At 43.8% G+C, this 18,736-nt stretch overlaps 1 protein-coding gene across 4 annotated transcripts in view; it reads left to right on the top strand.

Moving 5' to 3' along the window:
- The window catches only part of Cpne4 (copine 4), a 457,031-nt gene that overhangs the window by 307,275 nt on the left and 131,020 nt on the right, over positions 1-18,736 (top strand). For all 4 annotated transcript variants that reach the window (XM_075964808.1, XM_075964810.1, XM_075964809.1 and 1 more), the window contains one exon: positions 1,190-1,369. In XM_075964808.1, the coding sequence (XP_075820923.1) occupies positions 1,190-1,369 (180 nt within the window). The remainder of the gene's footprint in view (positions 1-1,189; positions 1,370-18,736) is intronic.

The following is an 18,736-nucleotide window of genomic DNA, read 5'->3' as shown; positions in this document are numbered from 1 at the left end:
AAAAAGCGAGATGTGACATTGCATGCCTGTAACCCCAGCACTCAGGGAGAAACTGAGGCAAGAGAATTACCATACATTCCAGGTCTGCCTAGATACATAGTTATTCCCAGCCATCCTACACAGAAAGGCCTTGTCTTAAAATTAAAAGTAGGTGCTGAGGAGATGACTTAATGGAAGCCTACATCAGGCGATTAACTTACTCTAGGAGACAGCACTGCCCTCTAGAGTCTGCAAGCATGGCTCTCACATAGTATACACACATGCACACAAAGACACATATGCACAATAATACTTTTTAAAATCTTAAAAACAAGCAGTAACAAAGCCTGAGAGGGGGCAAGGAAGGATGAGGGCTGGTGCCAGCAGGTTCCAGCACAAGCTCTCGGGATGGATGGAGGGGAAGAGACTGCAATGTATGTGTGTGGGCGGGCCAGAATCTCTCTGCTCACTTGTCACCTGCCCAGCCCTCTTTCTACAGGCCCCTTCCAGAAGAGCTCAGGAAACTCTTGTATTGAGACCCACCTCTTCAAAGATTTTGATCTGGGAGGAGGGGCCAGACAAAAGACAGGAAGAATGACAGCTCATGGCATGTTGGAACAGTAACCGCCTCTCATCCTCCTCTCCTCTAGTTGCCAGTTCGCTGATGAGAAATGAAGGACTAGGGATTTCAGTGAATGGGTGAATGCCCACCTAAATGAGCATATGTGATAAAAAAAAAGGCAGCTTGATCTTCATTCTCATGGCCTTCCTCTTCGTTGCCCTGGGAATCTTGAGATGGAAACCGCTATTAGAGTAGACTTGGCTGAAATGAGACAGCTAGCCTATCATTTGCCATCACTGTGCTCAGCAGACATCACTAATTGATCACAGATGTCTTTCCGATTGAGCCCAGATGTTCTCTCAGGCTCTCCTCCACTAACGAGGATCTCATTCTGTTCCATCATCCAGTCCCTATAGCATGATTGAAATCTCCAAACACGGAACCTCAGACTGTCGTGTCCAGTAAAATTGTCTGCACCAACGCTTATTTCATTCTCTGGAGTAGCTGGTAGAGTTTCAGTTTGCCAGCCCTAAGGACTCTCCGGAGGGTATTTATAGTTTGAAACACAGGGATGTGCCACAAGACTAATCTGCCTGAAGGTTGATAACAAAATCCTAATCCCTGTGGGTTTTCTCTTTCTTCTTTCAGGTGGACAGGACAGAGGTGATCCGTACCTGCATAAACCCGGTGTACTCCAAACTGTTTACGGTGGACTTTTACTTTGAAGAGGTTCAGCGTCTCCGGTTTGAAGTCCATGACATCAGCAGCAACCACAATGGGCTGAAGGAGGCTGACTTCCTGGGTGGTATGGAGTGCACACTGGGCCAGGTAGGCAGGAGATGCCCCTTGGACCCCCCATCTGCAGGCCTTCCTCCCCACACCCTTCCTTTAGTTCTCCTTCTTTCTTTTTTTAATCTCTTGCATTTTCCAATACTTTCTGGCTACTGTCCGATTTATTATATTTACCAGAGGATGATCATACAAATAGGTGACATTCTTATTTTGCAAAGTTAATTATCTTCCTTTCTGAATGCCCTCATTGCGTTGGTCATTTAAACAACTGTGTGTTGGGCACCATCCTCTATTCTTGGACCTGTTAATAGAATCCTATCCCTTTACAGACTTCCCATCTCCCAACTGAACTGTAAGACTCACGCACGTTCTTCATTCAAATTTATTCCAAGTCTCCTGAGACAAAAAAATAAAACGACCCGAGAAAGGAACTAAATAGAGATACTTTAATTTAATCCTAGTGGGAATATGAAGTAAATATCATCATTAGATTCCTAGATCAAACAAAAATCCGATTCTGACTGATTATATGACCAAGTAGTGGTTCTCAACCTGTGGGTCACGACCCCTTTGGAACTGCATGCCATGTATTTCCATTATGACTCATAACTAACAAAATTATAGTTTTGAAACTGGCATTGATGCTGAGACGGTGAAGAGGAAGCACACTCCCCGCAGATGGAAAGACTCAGGGAGGAGCGGCCATATGGTAGAGAGCACCTTTGTTTGATATTGCCTAAACCCTAGCTCTGAATTAAGAAATGAAAAGAGTTGACACACACACCATAACGCTCTAAAGATGTGATCCGGTGAAAGAAAAGCAACAGTCAACGGTGTACGGTCAAGCCAGCCGCCACTATAACGGGAACTGAATTTTGTTAGGAACATTCTGGAAGCCTGTGCATAGCAAACATCAGAGTATGTTTCCTAGGACAGAAAACAACTGGACTTCTATACAATCTGGCTGAAAACACTCTGGATGACCTTTGATTAAGGTCTGTTCCTAGGCTGGGAACATCAGGCTCCCAGCATTCCTAGCTGACTGCCTGGGTAGCAAAGGAGGCTTTAAGGATGGGCAGAAGTGTCAAGCAAAGCAGTTCAGGGGCTGGGGGTCAGAAGGCAGGAATGTGTGCTCATTTCCTGGTGACTGAAGCAGGATGCTGATGGGCTTGTTCTTTGTTTCTTATTATAGCTTGCCAAGGCAATGCCATTCGCCCGTTCTCTTAGCAGTCAAACTTTGATCATTTTGGGATCATTATTTTTTCCCATGTGACTATAGAAAATAGCTCCATCCCCAACCTAGCAGGGAATCCTGCCTAAGCTCAGCCACAGATCTCACCCCTCCACTTAGCAGAGTTTGATGCAGAGCTATGACTGTGACCAGCACTAACTAGTGAACCCTGAGAGCATTTGAAAGCTTCTAGTGTAGAGACACAAATAAAGACCATTTCCCTTTTTCCTGAGATCCCGGGAACACCCTAGCGTCTTGCAGCTAGACTAGGGGTATGTATAACCCCACAGGGGGCCAGAAGCTAAAAATAGCCACTGAGGCACAGGCTTGACATACTGCCCCTGAAGCCTAGTCATGGATGTACAAGCTTGTCATACTGCCCCTGACACCTAGTCATGGAAGTACAGGCTTGACCTGATGCCCCTGAATCCAACTCCAGATGACACGGTTGCCTCTGTCATTGATAATTTACCTCATTCTGTTGGCCGTGTGATTGGCAGGATTGGTTTTCCCCACACATTTGCATTCAGCACTGCTAGCTTCAGTCAACGGAAGCGTCCCATTTTTTATGACTAGAGTGATTGGTTTGGGGAGGCAATATAACATTCATTCATTTATTTAGTCATTCAATAAGCATTTGCCAAGTTCCTCAGATATGCCTAATACCATACTTGGTGCTAGAGACCCAAAGACGAAGAAGATAGGGACCCTACACCCAGAGAAGCTACACTTGGCTGGTGGCATTGACCTGTAGATAAACAAAGTGCATGTGCTTAAATGCTACAATGGAAATGTGTTCCAGGAGTGGTACGATAAAGACTTCCCTGCCCAAAGGGCATCAATGAGAACTCGCAGGAAAGATGACTCTGAACTTGAAACTTGAGGTTAATAGCAGTTCACCAGCACAGAAAAAGAAAAATGGGACCTTCCAAACAAAATGACCAGACTATGCAAAGACACAATGGGACAGGGTGTCAGGACAATGACAGAGAGATCTGAAGAGACCTAGCTGGGTGGTCAAATGAGAATAAAGATGCTGATATGAGAGGAAGAGCCAGGCCAAGCAGCTTTAAGCATTCTTTTGTTTGTTTGTTTGTTTGTTTGTTTTTCTAAAACTGAAAGAGCTTAGATTCAATGCATCTTGTTCCCTTGGTAACCAGGGGAAGGACAAGATTGGATGCATGCATTAGAAAGAGCACTTTGGCATGCTCACTCACAAAGTAGGCACAGGAGCAGAGAGATGTGGAGGCAAGGAAAGCACTTAGGAGATTAGTTCAGTAACAGAGGAGCAAGGGGGACCACAGTGAAGGAGAGTGGGTGGAGGAGACCCAGCAGAAAGTCTGCAGTCAGCAAGCCAGGAAGACTATGTGAGGAAGGGTGTGTCTTCCAGGTGACTAGAGGGGCCCTATGACAGTCCCTAAGGGTAATCGTTCAGGAAGGGGCGGGGAAGGAGCGTAATACCTACCTGTAATTAAACTCAGGACATTTGTGCAAAAAACAGAGGAGTTGCCAGTGCCCGCTGCCCACGTGAGTCTGGAATAGATGCTGCAGCTTCAGGAAATCCCCCTGAAAGATGACAGTAGGTAGCATGGAAGAAGCGGTTAGCAAGCCTCTATATCTGTTGGGTTCAGGGGGGTAGCACAAAGATGAGAACACCACCAAGTCTAATAAACCAGAAGCAAACTTTATTCCAGAAACCAGATCCCAGGAAAACCAGAAGCAAACTTAAAAATAAAAAATTAAAATTAAAAAAAAAAAGAGCAAAACCGCCACGGGGCACAGAAGCTTATTAGCTAGCTGAGACCTCAGCCAGAGATGGTGTTTGTTAGGCTGAGGCCCGGACTAGTTTCTGAACCCACCTTTTATAGTAAGGGTACCAAGCATTAGGTCTGGGCAAAGGAATTTTTACAACCTTGCCCTGACCCTTGGGTTGGTCAGCGGAGACCCTAATGAGGGGAGTGAGTGCTAATGTCAGTGGGTAACTAGGCAGCCATCATGAAATATGTTTCAGAGAAGATTATAAAGAAAGTCACTAATTGTGAGAAAACAGATGTCTTTAGCAGTTAGTCAGAAAGGAACTGCTAGTAATACTAGAAGGTTAATAGATTAGGATTAACTGGTTCTTAGGCTGAGAATTTAGAAGACAGTGGAAAGCTTTTCACACTATCTCAAGGTAAATCTTCAGATACTGACTGCCATACTTTACAACCTCCATTACCAGAGCTCATTAATTAACCCATTGTATTTGTCCACTGCCTCCTGGTACCTCCAGGTGTAAACTGGAGTTCCATGCCTCTCCTCTGGTGGTGCCAGTTTTCCATAACGGAGATAGTGTCTAACCCAGAGGTCAGTATCTCTGTCTCCTAAAGGTTAACTCAGTTCACATCTATAGTTTATCAGGGTTGGCCAGTACACTACTCTCAATTTGCAGGGAGAAGCTCTGTCCTTGTAAATAAAACAGCTAGTTGTGAAATGACCTAAGCTCCCCAAGCATCTGAGAAAATAGCTCACTATGAATGACTGATCCTTGATCTGCTGAGAAAGCTGCTGACAGTCTGTTCTCATTCTCCTAGACTTATAACTTTATATTTCTTTATTTCTACCTTCTTATTTTTGGAATCTACATTTTTATTTTCTTATTCTTGGACTCTTCAATATCCTCATGCATGTGTACATATGTGCACACGTACTGGTGCATGCATACACACAGTCACACTTATGTCCACATGAATGTGAGTACACACATACATCCACCTATGGACACACAAGATCACACATGATTACCTACACATTTAGTGAGCCAATGTTTATAAAATGCTGGGCAGATTCCCTGGCATAGAGGGAAGTGCTTGGAGTGTTGTTAGAAGTGGTGTGAGAGACATTTTTCATGTAGTGAGGGTCTAGGGATGGATGAGAAGGATTAGCATTGTCAGGAGGAAAGAAGAGCTGTAAAGGATGAGTTCCCACGCCCGGGCAGTCACCAATATTGAATGTACAATTTCACCTCGATTGTGATCTCCTTCAGTTCAAAGATTCAAGGCACACACTGGATCATGTGACTGGATTTCCTAGCATTTATTCTTCTAGGAATAATTTATGTAAATAATTGTTTTAAAATAGAATGTTGAAGTAATCTGGGCAGGTATTTCAACACTTATCTTGCTACAGCTAAGGCCCACTAGCAGAGATGAAGTGAATTCACCAAAACCACACAGGGAGTCACATGCAGGGAGCCTGTCCCCTCAAGGCTTCCACAGGTACTTGAGGTGCTTGCTGAGTTTGCTACTTGCCTACTTTGCCAGTCTGACTTTTGGTTTAGGGACGAAAAAGCTGCAGCCCTCAGCAGGCTAGAAACTGGCATTGACTGTGCAGTTGGGTCCTAGCACAGCAAGTGACTCTGAGTAAAAATGCCAAGTGAAGCCAAGGGAGGTTCATGTCCTCAGAGAGGGCTGCAGACAGAACCGTACATTCTCAGCAGATGGGAGATGGGGGCGAGTCATGAGGACACCGAGTCATCAGAGAGCTCAGCTTTCCTTCTGGAGAGCTCGGAGACCATCCTGCCCCAAGCTAGACACAAGGCTAAGTCATCTTCTACTCTACCCTACAAGGGGTTCCCGGAAAAGATAGGATCCCTCACTACACGGAAGAGAAGCTGCCCCTTCCGCTGACTCTCTTTCCCTCTTTCATTGCTTGTTAGCTTGTTCACTTGTCCTTCTGTGTCCATCTTTTTCACACACTGAAGACAGTGGTCATAAATAACAAAAGTGATGTCCCCAAGCTGCTGGGCTAAGGAGCTGCTGTGCCTCACTTCACTGACTATCCCAGCACCCCGCAGAGAGAGAGACACTACTCACTACTGTTATTGTCATTGAACAGTTGAGAAAAATAAGACCAAGTAACACAGGTGCATTGTCTAGCGTTATGTGGCTCTTTATGGTCCTTTCCATTTATTCTAGTCGCTAGTTCATCACTAACCCATACAAATGAGAAAGTAGTATTAGTGCAAAGCCAAGTCGGAGTTGACCTTGGTAGTGTTTGGTAGAGCATTTTTTTCTAGTAAAATTTGTTTTATAACTTATATAAAAGAAACTTAGATAATCTATAAACACTTTCACAAACGCTCGGCACTAGTTATCGTCCCTTGAGAAGGACACTTAATTTAGGATTGTAATATAAGGCCTGGAGAGATAACTCAGCAAGAAAGAGCACTTTCTGCTCTTGTAGAGGACCTGAGTTCATTTTCCAGCACCTATGATGGGCCCCTCACAGACTCCTGTAACTCCATTTCTGGGGATCCAACAACCTGTTCTGTCATCCACGGATGCCTGAACCTAGCAGCACAGATGTACACACATACACATAATTAAAAACAAAATAAATCTTAAAAAAATTAAAATCGAAAGACTGCAGCAATGTGGCTTCTTGAAAACTGTTGGTGTGACTGCCAATCCCCTAAAGCCAGACTCTTATAAAATCGGTATCCAGGGACATCCCCATCTGACAAGAATTCCTTCCTTGCCTAGCCATATTGGACATACTCATTGCCTAAGTTCTTACAGCCATTTTCTCTTCTCTACGCTGCAGCAACATTTACAGCCATATAAACTCCTCTTCTTTATTGCCATGTGGCTACTCCTCAATGTGTTTTCTTCTCGAAAATAACTGAGAACCCCATCGGTAAGCCATTGAAGAAGTACTGGACTCAGTATCACTGGGTTCTTTGATTCCTGTTCATAACAGAAGGCTAGCACACCACATCCTATGTGTGTCTGTGCATCATATCAATGCCTGGTGCCTGTGAAGACCAGAAGAAAGGCATAAAATCCCCTAGAACTGGAGTTACAGGTAGTTGTGAACCACCATGTGGGTGCTAGGAATCAAACCCCAGTCCTCTATAGGAATAGCCAGTGATCTTAAGCACTGACCCATTTCTCTAGCCCATGATTCAGAAACTTATGAAAATGCAGACTGTTGGGCCTATCCCAGAGCATCTGGTTCAGGGGATCTAGAGTGAGGCTCCATGATGAGAATTTCCAAGTTTCCCAGTGATGTCCCTTGTGATGGACCAGAGACTATGCTCTGAGAACCCTGCACCTGCTAAAGAGTCAGCCTCTGTCATCGGCTTTAGTGATGAAAGAAACCAGCAATACAATGAATTATCTAGAGAGATTAAGGACCGAGAAGCAAGAACAACATTCCATCACAAAGTTTACATCTCTACAGCATGACTCATGGGTTATATGAGAGAGAGAAAGAGAGAGAGAGGGAGAGAGAGAGAGAGAGAGAGAGAGAGAGAGAGAGAGAGAGAGAGAGAGAGAGAGATTGTATATAGGTGTATGTTGTAGAGAGTAGTGCATGTATATATGTGTGAATGTAGAAGCTGCAAAACCATCTCTTATTGCCCTGGAACTCATCAAATAGACCAGGTTGGCCAAGCCAGCAGGGTAGGGTGTCATGCCCACCCCATATTTACCTGGGTTTCTTATGATCTAGACTTTGGTCCACAAGCTTTGCATGGTGAGCTGTTTAACCACTGAGCCATCTTCCCAACCCATCCCTGCCTTGTAAAATTATGGGTCCAAGGGATGAATTAAGGTCCTCAAGGTTGCAAGGCAAGCACTTTACCAACTGAGCTGTTTATGTCATCAGTCCTTGATGGAGATCTTGGCTGCCACTGTTTTTGCTATCATTAAATATAGTCAAATAGACCTATTATCCAGATGATGGGTTTCCTTCCTGACATAGAGAGCTGTCCAGATTATATCAGCTCAGTGACCCTCGAAAAGAGCAGTAGACCTCAAATTGTCATCATCTATGTGAATTTGGTCTAGGGTCACAATGGCCCCATTTGTGGACACCAAATATGTCATCTAAATTTACTGTAATGCTGAGAGCAAGATCCAAGGTCAGCATTTTGTTCTATGATATCTAGTGTTTTTGTGCCTTAAATTTTACACCTGGGGAAGTCAAATTTACATATTCTAGCAAGCAACTCATTTCCCCTTTGTTTCTTGGAGGAAAAGCTTTTCCTAATTTTGCAGAATCACTGCAGTGGCAACTGCATAAGTGATGAATGATGTCACAGTAAACAGTGTTCTTTTGCTCCCCTGAACTAGCCATGGAACCCCATAAAGCAGTGCCACTCCCTACTGCTGATGCTCTGCTCAAAATATGCAGGATTCAGGGTGCTTGTGGCCATGCAAGTCCCCAAGTCTTCAAGGAGAATAAAATCCTCTTTCCTCTTTTTTTTTTTTTTTTTTTTTTTTTTTTTTTTTTGCTAGCTCTTTCTGACTAGTAACCTTCAATTCAAGTTCCAGGAAGTCTCCTGTCACAGCCTCGCACCTCCTTTAGAGGATCCACAATTAGAGTCACACATTACACCTGGGGACTGCCACCAAGTCACCATGGTGTCCCTGGCAAATTGCTTAACATCTTTGTAGCATATGGCTCATAGACTTTATCTATCTTTATAGAATGTTCTAGGTCAATCCCTTTATAAGTTCCTTCACATTCTGAGTCAATGACTGCCACTCATTTCTTACCTTCCATTTCTCAGACATTAAGCATTCTTTTCTGTACTCATTCATCTGAAAAATGGTCCCTCAAGTCCGTACCACATAGCCCACATGCTCCTGCTTCCTTCCAACTGTGACTCAGCACTTGGTGTGAGATGCCATTGAGTGACAGATGGCATTGTTCTACCTTAGCACCCACCTTCCCAGGAGAAAGCTAGCCTGTGCCCATTCAATTTCAAAGATACTATTAAAAAAGATATACTCAGTAGCATTTTAAATGAGCTTGTGTTTATGGCCCTATTTCACATCTATAACTATTTGATACCTGTCTTAGCCTTATCTGACTCAGAGGAGGAATGTAAGACAGCCAGGACTGAATGAGACTTTACAGGCTTCTATCTCTGTGTTAAAGACAGCTCTAGGCATTAGTCCTGGTAATAGCCCTTTTATTCAGGCTAGACAAGGCACTCAGCTCCCAGACCAGGTTACTGAGACAAGGAGCCACATGGTATAGCTGAGACAACCTCAAGTTCTGCTTTTTTACCCTAGCCAGCTTTCCTTAGATTCTCAAGTCCACCCAGCTCAGAACTGGCTGCCCATGCAGCCTGGCCCTGTCACCATGACACTTAGCATACACTTCCCACCAGGTGTCACTTGCCTTTCCTCTGAAAATGCTGTCTTGAAGCCTTTATCATATATCAGCCTCCTGAGTATCAGATAAGACTTTGCTATCTTTGTCCCAGCATGGAGCCAGAAGACACTGTATCAACTTAAACAGAATTATCAATATGCCAAATCACCAGTTGGTGAACCCCAGTAATCAAAAAGTTAGTTTCCCCCAAACCATTCTCGACAAAATCTTTCTATGTATTAAAATGAAAATTTTTTTACCTTATAAAGTTTACTGTATTTATCTTAAAACTGATGAGTAGTTTTGATTTCTTCTTCAAGCAATGTATGAAATTCAGTTAGTGTTGATGACGAACTTTTCTGAATATCAAACATAGTCATGAGAGAACTAAATAGTCTCTTGTGTTTTCTTCCAAAGCGGTGGGAAAATATGGTGATAGTAATTATGCTTCCCACTTTTCCTAAGGACAAAGCCTCGGGAGGATGCACGTCTAAGCGCTAACAGTGATGGTGTCTGGGTTGTATGATTGTGGTTGGTTTGTAGTGTTACAGCTTATTTTCCTATATTTTCCCCAATAAATTTATATCATAATCGCAATAAAAATTACAACAAAGGATCTCTCAGCAGTCAGTAAAGTGTTTGCCACTCAAGCATAAGGACTGGAGTTGTGGTTCCCTGGACAGACATAAAATCCAGGCTAGTCAGAGTGTGTCTGGAATCTCAGCACTAGGGAGGTATAGACAAACAGAACTCTGAAACTCACTGGCCGGCCAGCCCAACCCTACAGAGATCTCCAGGTTTAGTGAGAGACCCAGTCTCAAAAAATACAATGAGGATCAATTGAAAAAACTACCTGACATCAACCTCTGGCTTCCATATGCATGTGCACACACATAAGTACCTGTATACACACATATACAAACACACTCATATGTCATATGTATTCACACTTAGCAAGAAATAATTAGTGTCTATCAGTAAAAACAGAATCATAAATACTCATAAATAAGCAAAAGAGGGAGTAACCTACTTTATAAAGACTCTTAAACCCACCCCACTCACAATGGATGTCAACATAGATTGAAACACACATGTAATACCATGTGCACACCACACACACACACACACACACACACACACAGACTCTTAACCCGCTGATAAACTTTTTCAATATGTGCAGAATTTCAGCCCAATATGTCAGTAGGAAAAGCCTGCTGTGTGAGGTATTTGTAAGGTTCTGAGAATTCATCATTGGATGCTGTTGGGAAAACCTTGGTCCCCAACCCTCTGCCCATGGGAAGCAGAATTGGCCTGGCTAATCTGATTCTGATCTTTTGTAATATTACTTTTAGCTACAGAAAAGACCTTGGAGGGCCTGGGGCACTAATAACAAATAAGTTAAGGAGCCGCCATTGGATCTGCAAAGAGACTGTAAGATCCTCCCAGAGCTGATTCAAGTCAAAATTGAGAAACATAATATTTATATTTTGAATTAATCTAATAGGATTTAGGGGGAGGAAAAATACCTGCTTGGTTTACAAAGTCACTCCCAAGAGTCTTAGATTCAGATCCAAGGACAAAATGAGGCCAGGTATGAATTAATTAGTTTTGTTTTGCATGGAACATAGGCCTCTGGGGCTTCTCCTTATACCAGCGCAGGTCAGCCAAGGTGCACACTCCTGAGTCCCAGCTCCCAGAGGCCCAGACTCAGCTGACTACAGTCGCAACTCCTGCTCTCAGAGCATCTGCCCACCTGAATGCTCAGGGCAGCACTCTTGGCCTCACCAGTCAGAGGAACAAAGGAGCAGAAATCCTGCCAACTTCTATCCCCTCTGTTAAAATTCAAAGCAAGAAATCTGCTGTTATAGTTAATTTGCTGACGGGGCCCCAGTGGAATCAGACAGCTGAGAAGTGAGGAGACAAAGCAGGGATGGGTTTAGTCCCACAACAAAGCAGGTTCAATCTGCCCTGGTACTCCTGGCCTCTCCATAACACTTGGGTAGAGGGGTTCTGCACCCTCTCTAATCAGATATCCACATAATGAGAGTGTAGACTGTGGTCCCACCTGCCCAAGTCATATCTAACTTAAACACATTATTTTGTGTTAGATATCTACATCTCCTTAATTTCAAAAAATGCCCCAACTTGAAAGGTCTATTTTATGGCCAATTCATAATAATAAATCACTTTTATATCAAGCCATCTCAAAGAGATGATCAAGCTTGGCATTTATGCTGCTATTAATGATATCATCATCATCATCACCATCTTCATCATCATCGCCGCCATTAGTTATCACCATCGTAATGATCACTTCACCACTAACACAACCATTACCATCACCATCAGTGCCATCACTGACGTCATCGACAATTATTATTGCCATCACCTTCATTATCACCGCATCCCCACTACCTCAGCTACCACCACAACCACTAATCGTCATCATCACCATCAGTGCCACAGTCACCGTCACCGACACCATTACCATCATCACCGTCATCATCAGCACCACTCTAGTGATTATACCATCATAACCCCACCTCCACTACCTCCATCGTCATCATCACCATCACTGCCACAGTCACCGTCACCGACACCACTACCATCATCACCGTCATCATCACCAGCACCACTCTAGTGATTATACCATCATTCCACTGCCTCCACTACCTCCATCGTCATCATCACTTGGTAAAATAATACAAACCTCCAAACTGGCACAACCAGAAACTAACATCAGACATCTGGGTTCACAAAAGTCTAAGCTGCTTCTCTCCTGCTTCTAAGCTATGTGACCTCTGGACTCTTGTTTCACATCCTTAATAAGAAATTAAAAAGCCGGGCGGTGGTGGCGCATGCCTTTAATCCCAGCACTTGGGAGGCAGAGGCAGGCGGATCTCTGTGAGTTCGAGACCAGCCTGGTCTACAAGAGCTAGTTCCAGGACAGGCTCCAAAACCACAGAGAAACCCTGTCTTGAAAAACCAAAAAAAAAAAAAAAGAAATTAAAAACAAACAAACAACAACAAAAAAAAAAACACTTGAAAATTTCCCAGGTCTTTCCACTGGCTTCTTCTTAAGTGGTAAGTTGAAGAAAAAAAAATCAAGTTTCATGAAAAGTATTGAGTTAAATAAGAGCACCATTGTCTCTAAGTGACAAAGGGTCAGCCATGGGAGCCTAGCTCCATCACCCAAGATCACACTGAAAGCAATTTGCATAGCTCCAATTCAAAACTAAACTGAGCTTATCTACACATGCGCCTTCCACTCTACCACATCACTTACCAAATGGAATGCAATTTCTACAAGCCTTTGGAAATATCTTTGGATTTATTTACTTTAATTTCTGCGTATGGATGTTCTGTCTGCACGCATGTGTGAGCACCGGGTGCATGCCTGTTGGATCCTGTGGAACTGGGGTTACACTTGCTTATGAGTCCGCTTGTGGGTGCTGGGAATTGAAACCCTGTCCTCTGAAGAGCAACAAGTGCTCTTAGCTGCCTAGTCTTCTCTCCAGCCCTACCCTTTGTAAACATGAAGCAGGCCTTCCCGAGTGCTGCCACCGTGAAGCTGGTCACAGAGGTCAAGCACAGGGACATTCTTTCCCACGGGTTGATAAATTGACTCCTGGGTCTGAAAACAGTCGTTCTCCTAGCTCTTCAGGGAGCTCGTTGGCACTCCACCTGTGCAGATTTATCAGAAATACTCCAGCACCAGGGAATTTTAGCAACTTGGGGTCTTTTTGCGCTGTTTTGCCCATGACAAGAATCTGTTAGGCTCATGTTATTCACTCATATCAGGTAGTACCTTGACTGAATTCTAAAGATGAAAACCAGGAGGTGATACTGTTACTAGACTCAGTGCTGAAATATTTGCACCCGTTACCTCACTCATGCTCATAAAACTCCAGAGATACCATGACTTCCTTGTCTGTGTGCTGCACACTTGAACCTTGAAGTAACCTGCTGTGCCAGTGTGGGGATCATGATTCTAGCCCAGGCTTTCTGACTCTTAGAGCAGATCACTGTCTCAATACAGAGCGATTCTGCAGCTGGCACGGAAGTTTTACCCTCCTTGGCAGCACTTTTGTGCAAGCTCTAGCGATGAACTGATCCCCAAAAAAGAACATCCACAAAGCCTACGTCACTTGTGGGTCCACAGGACAAAGCCATGAAATCTCCAGGCCCTTGAGTTCACGGGACAGTGGACTGTGACTACTTCTGAATCTTTGTTCCCCAGCCCCACCCCAGCCCCACCCTCAGCTCTCTGTCAGGTTTGCAAGGGCTGAACCCAGGGGCTTTCTACAAACACCCAAGATCTTCTACAGGGCAGCTGTTCAAGTCAAGAAAGACTCCCTGTCCCTCAGCCGCATTACTTGTAGAAAATAGATTTATTGTTTTACTGCCTAAAAGGGATTATCTGCTTGAAATTCACCCCTCTTTTTACTTCTGAGAGATAGTTCAAGGACTCCAGTACACACTACAGATTTTCTCCCATGATGCACGCATACACAATTCTGTTTTTAAATAAATACTTGGTCACTTATGGATGCTTTTTTGCTGTTGTGTCTTCTTTTGTTTTTATTGCCATGTTTCATTTCATTTTTATTGTTTTGTTCATTTTGATGGGGACTCATGTCTTTCTGTCTGGCCCTGGATTCTCTATTCTGCAGATGACCTTGAAGTTGTAGTGCTGAGGATTGAATCCAGGGCTTTATGCATGCTAGATTTGCCCTCTGCCACCTGAAACACATACTAGCCTTCTTGTTTGACCTCTTTCAATAAATAGACAGCAACAAAGCTGTCAGTGTGAATGTTCTTGCTTTTGCTTCATTTATTTTAAAGGATATATGACAAAATTGGTATGACATGTCCTCTGTTATAGACATTAAAGCTGTTTCCAGTCCTCTGTCATTCTGTACAACATGTGGATGAACATCATATTCTATGGACCTCTGAGCACCCTAGCTACTGCTTTTCCCTTAGAACAACTTAAGAAGAATGTTTTGGCACTGATTTTAAGGACATTGACACAAATTGCTGATGATCCACACAGAAACTGAAGCAAGTTATGCATGTCCCTTTTTAGTGCACAAAGTTCCCCTCTACTGCATCCTCAGTAACACCTCTAACTTCTTATCTTTCAATGAGTCTCTCTTCAAAGCTTTTATTACCACACAGAGGACTCACTCACCCCATAGCCCTGGAGGTTACTTCCCCACTGATGGGTTTGTTCAAGGGTGTTGTGGGATAATCTTTTTGTATACGGTGAATATGTTTCTGCCAAGGCACCTTCTGATCGGTTTAATAAAGAGCTAAGCAGCCAATAGCTAGGTGGGAGAGAATGGGCGGGACTTGTGGGAAGAGATAGAAACTCTGGAAAGAAGAGAGGCAGAATTCACCAGCCAGACACAGAGGAAATGGGATGCATGGTACTGAGCAGAGATAATGGAGCCATGTGGCAGAACGTACAGTGATATAAACAGGTTAACGTAAACTTTAAGAGTTAGTAGGAAATAAGCATAAGCTAAGGCCATCTTTCACAATCATAAGTCTCTGTGTCACTGTTTGGGAGCTGGTGGTCCATAGAAAGTCCTCGTACACAAGGGTTGAGTAGGCAGTAGAGTGAATTATGATGACATTGCTAAGTACTCAACATAGAGGGCTGCCTCACTGTTAGCTCTGCATTCTTCGCCTTTCATATACTCCCTATCAGCCCCTTCTTTTCATTGTTCATGCATTGGAGACTCCCGGTTCAGGACACTTCCTCAGATATCCAACAACTCCGCAGATGGCTCACAGACATCTCAGATTCAACAGCCCATTCCAAACTTACCATCTCCCCTTGCATTTCTCAGAGCCCCTTCCATCAACCCTTCCTTTAGAGGGACCAGGCAGTGAGTGGAACCTTTCTTCTCCTGGGTGCTGGAGAAATGAAACCTGGAAGGAAAACTTCCCTCACCTTTTTCTCCCTACCCGACCGATCATCTGATTGTGTGGCCCAGTTAATCCGGTGTCTTCAGGGCCTCCATCAGCCCATTTCCCCTACTTCAGGCCCCAGTCCAAGTTAATAGATGACTGAAATTCTCACTAAATGGTGATGGATTGGATAGAACAGAAGGGAAGAAAGATGTAATGTTTCTAAGCACCTATCACCTGGTTCTGAAATCTTTTTAATGGTCATAACGCACACGAGAAATCCATGCCATAGACAATATTATCACCAATTTACAAATCAGGAAACTGAGGTACAACTGGTGATGCTGATTAAGGACCCACATCTGGCCTGGCATCCAGAGCTTTCTGTGTGATTATTACTTTAGATTGTGTAGTGACACCTTATAGTCCTTGAAGGAGATCCCCAAAGAGTGAGGGCTCCCTTCTGGACCCCAGATTATGCACAAACCACACCCAAACACCTGTTTTCACAGAGAGATCCTTTATTAAGCAGGGAATAAAACTAAAAGTGGCTGATTTCTGACTCGGGCAGAAAAATAAGAGCAAATAATCTTGCAGGTGGAATTTTAAGAAGAGAAATGGCAACGTGGCCTCACCCACAAGTGTCAGGCAAAGGTGAGCAATTAGTGCACAGAAGGAATTAAACCTTAAATCCCCCTTCCTCTCCAACTCTTGCTAATGAAGTCAGACAAAGGGTAAAAGCCTGTAATTACACTGAAGTAATTGGAATCGTACTTAATAGAAAACTTAAGGCAGGAATCCCAAACCAATAGATGACCCGTTGGGTCCATCCCCTCTCTACCCTTCTGGGTCATTCTCCCCAGGATGGTCTTTTGGTGGGCTCCACTTAAAGGCTGAGAACTGTACTTAGTCTGTGCAAAATCTGTGGTTAAAAACTATTATAACCATTTTCCCCTTGCATGTTAACATGTCTGTTGATGTTGCCTCTGTTCCAGTCTTGTTTGTGCAGCCATGTCTAGCAGACACTGTTTAACAGCAGACTTCTGTTATTCCGGCTCTTACAATCTTTCCTCCTTTTCTGAGGTGTTCTCTGAGCCACAGATGCAGGAGGATGTATCCATTGGATCTGGGGTCCCGCGATGTTGCTCGCTGCCTTGTGTCCAGTTGTGGTTTTCTGTGATTGGTGTAAAGACAAGTTTCTCTGATGAGAGGCGGTAGCTATGCTTCTCTGTGGTAGAAGGATAAGATATAGCATGTGGTAAGGATTGATGCTGTTCTAGTCAAGTGTTGGTCATAGATTCTTTTCTAAGTTCCATGACTCTCCTTGCCCGAGGAAACTGGCTAGGTTTCCAATATCAGGCTTGATTTCCCTCCTGTGAATGAATGTTAAGTCCATGTAGACAGCTGTTGATTGACACCAACATGTGAGTGCCACTTATTGTACTTTTATGCATATCTTGCCAGGCAAACAACTAGAGCCAACTAATGACTGCTGGGAGAAGGAGAATCAGCTTCTCCCAGGGGTGATCCCTCTTACTGGCTGTCCAAGGCAAAGTGAACCTTGATTCCATGTATGCAAAAACTGACTCAACACACACACACACACACATACACATATACAGCCTACTGAGTATGTATATATGTATATATACATATATGGATCTATACATATATATGCATATAATACATATATAGATATAAATATTAATGCTATAACAATAATGAAAAAAAGGGGCTACCACCTTGAGTGGAGGACATAAGAGGAGTTTGAGGGATGGTATCTGGGAGGGGTTAGAGGAGAGAAAAGGACCAAGGAATGTGATATATCCTGTTTATATTAAAAATACATTGTAATTGATTTCTCCCCACCCTTGTAGACTATGAACCAATGTTTGACACATAGAAGATATTCAATAAATATTTGCTACTGTAGCAATTTATAAAAAGAATACTGAGAACATTTTCACTGAAAATGGCCTCATGACAAATGTGTGTCTAGTCTCCAAATGACTGCTTTTGAAATATAGACAGTTTTTGAAATATAACTGATTATACACTTGCTACAATATGGGCTTAAATGTTTAGTTTCCTGGCTTTGTTCCGATTTGTTTAAATGAAACCCTGGGCTTTACTGAATGGAGACCTGCGCTGTTTGACCCTGCTGTCGTCCTCACTAGAGGAGTCTGCCCTCCCCCTTGACCCAGGGCTGATGCAGACCAGATTCCCAGTGGTGCGAATGGCCCTCTGGTCCAGCTTTGCCAACCCGGGGTAGATGGGTGTCTGCAGCTTCCATCTCTTCTTTCTTTGCCGCCCTTTTGTTGTATGCCAAGGTCTGCAGCTGTGACCCTGCCACAGGGTGAAAAGAATCAAATTAGAGGACTTCTGACAGGTACACCCCCTTTAGCCTTGCAGCCATGCAAACCTTATTATTTGTTGGCCTCAAATGTCAGCTACGGCCAGAGTCGGTCCTTGTCACTCTGGCTTCCTCATTCCAAGGCGTGACCTAAGGTCTCCTCCCGCCCGGTGCAGTTGTTTCAAAAGCAACAGAGCATGCGTGATAAGTGGGGTTTGCAGAGAACAGGCTTCTCTATAGATCGACACCCCAGCTGGGCATCCCTGCTATTTTTGCCCAAGAGCCCCAAGAACAGCAACATCAGTGACAGCCCATTGACTGCCTATCATTGTTACCATGGAAGCTTTGAAACCTTAATTATTACTCGGTCTTTGAAGCTGAGTTGGAGGCCTGGAGACTGAAGCAGGTTGTGATTGCCCACTTGGTTAGCCACTTGTACCCCAAATGCCCACTTCCTAGCATGAACAGAAGGAGAGAGCTCGCACAATAACAGGCTATCCATGACCTGCAAATGAAATGCTGGTGTGATAAGATAAACTGGGTAAGAGTGGAGAGGCACTTGGGGCTGGGGAAAGGACTTGGTAGGTAAGGTGTTTGCCTCACAAGCATGGTAATCCACATTCTTATCTCCAGAACCAACACTAAGAAAATAAATAAACTGAAGCCTGGCAGTGGTGGTGCACGCCTTTAATCCCAGCACTCAGGAGGCAGAGGCAGGCGGATCTCTGTGAGTTCAGGGCCAGCCTAGTCTACA

The sequence above is a fragment of the Microtus pennsylvanicus genome, chromosome 3, assembly GCF_037038515.1.
Source record: "Microtus pennsylvanicus isolate mMicPen1 chromosome 3, mMicPen1.hap1, whole genome shotgun sequence".
NCBI classification, from domain to species: domain Eukaryota; kingdom Metazoa; phylum Chordata; class Mammalia; order Rodentia; family Cricetidae; genus Microtus; species Microtus pennsylvanicus.
The sequence above is the reverse complement of the archived record's forward strand: the minus strand, read 5'-3'. Positions and strand labels throughout refer to the sequence as shown.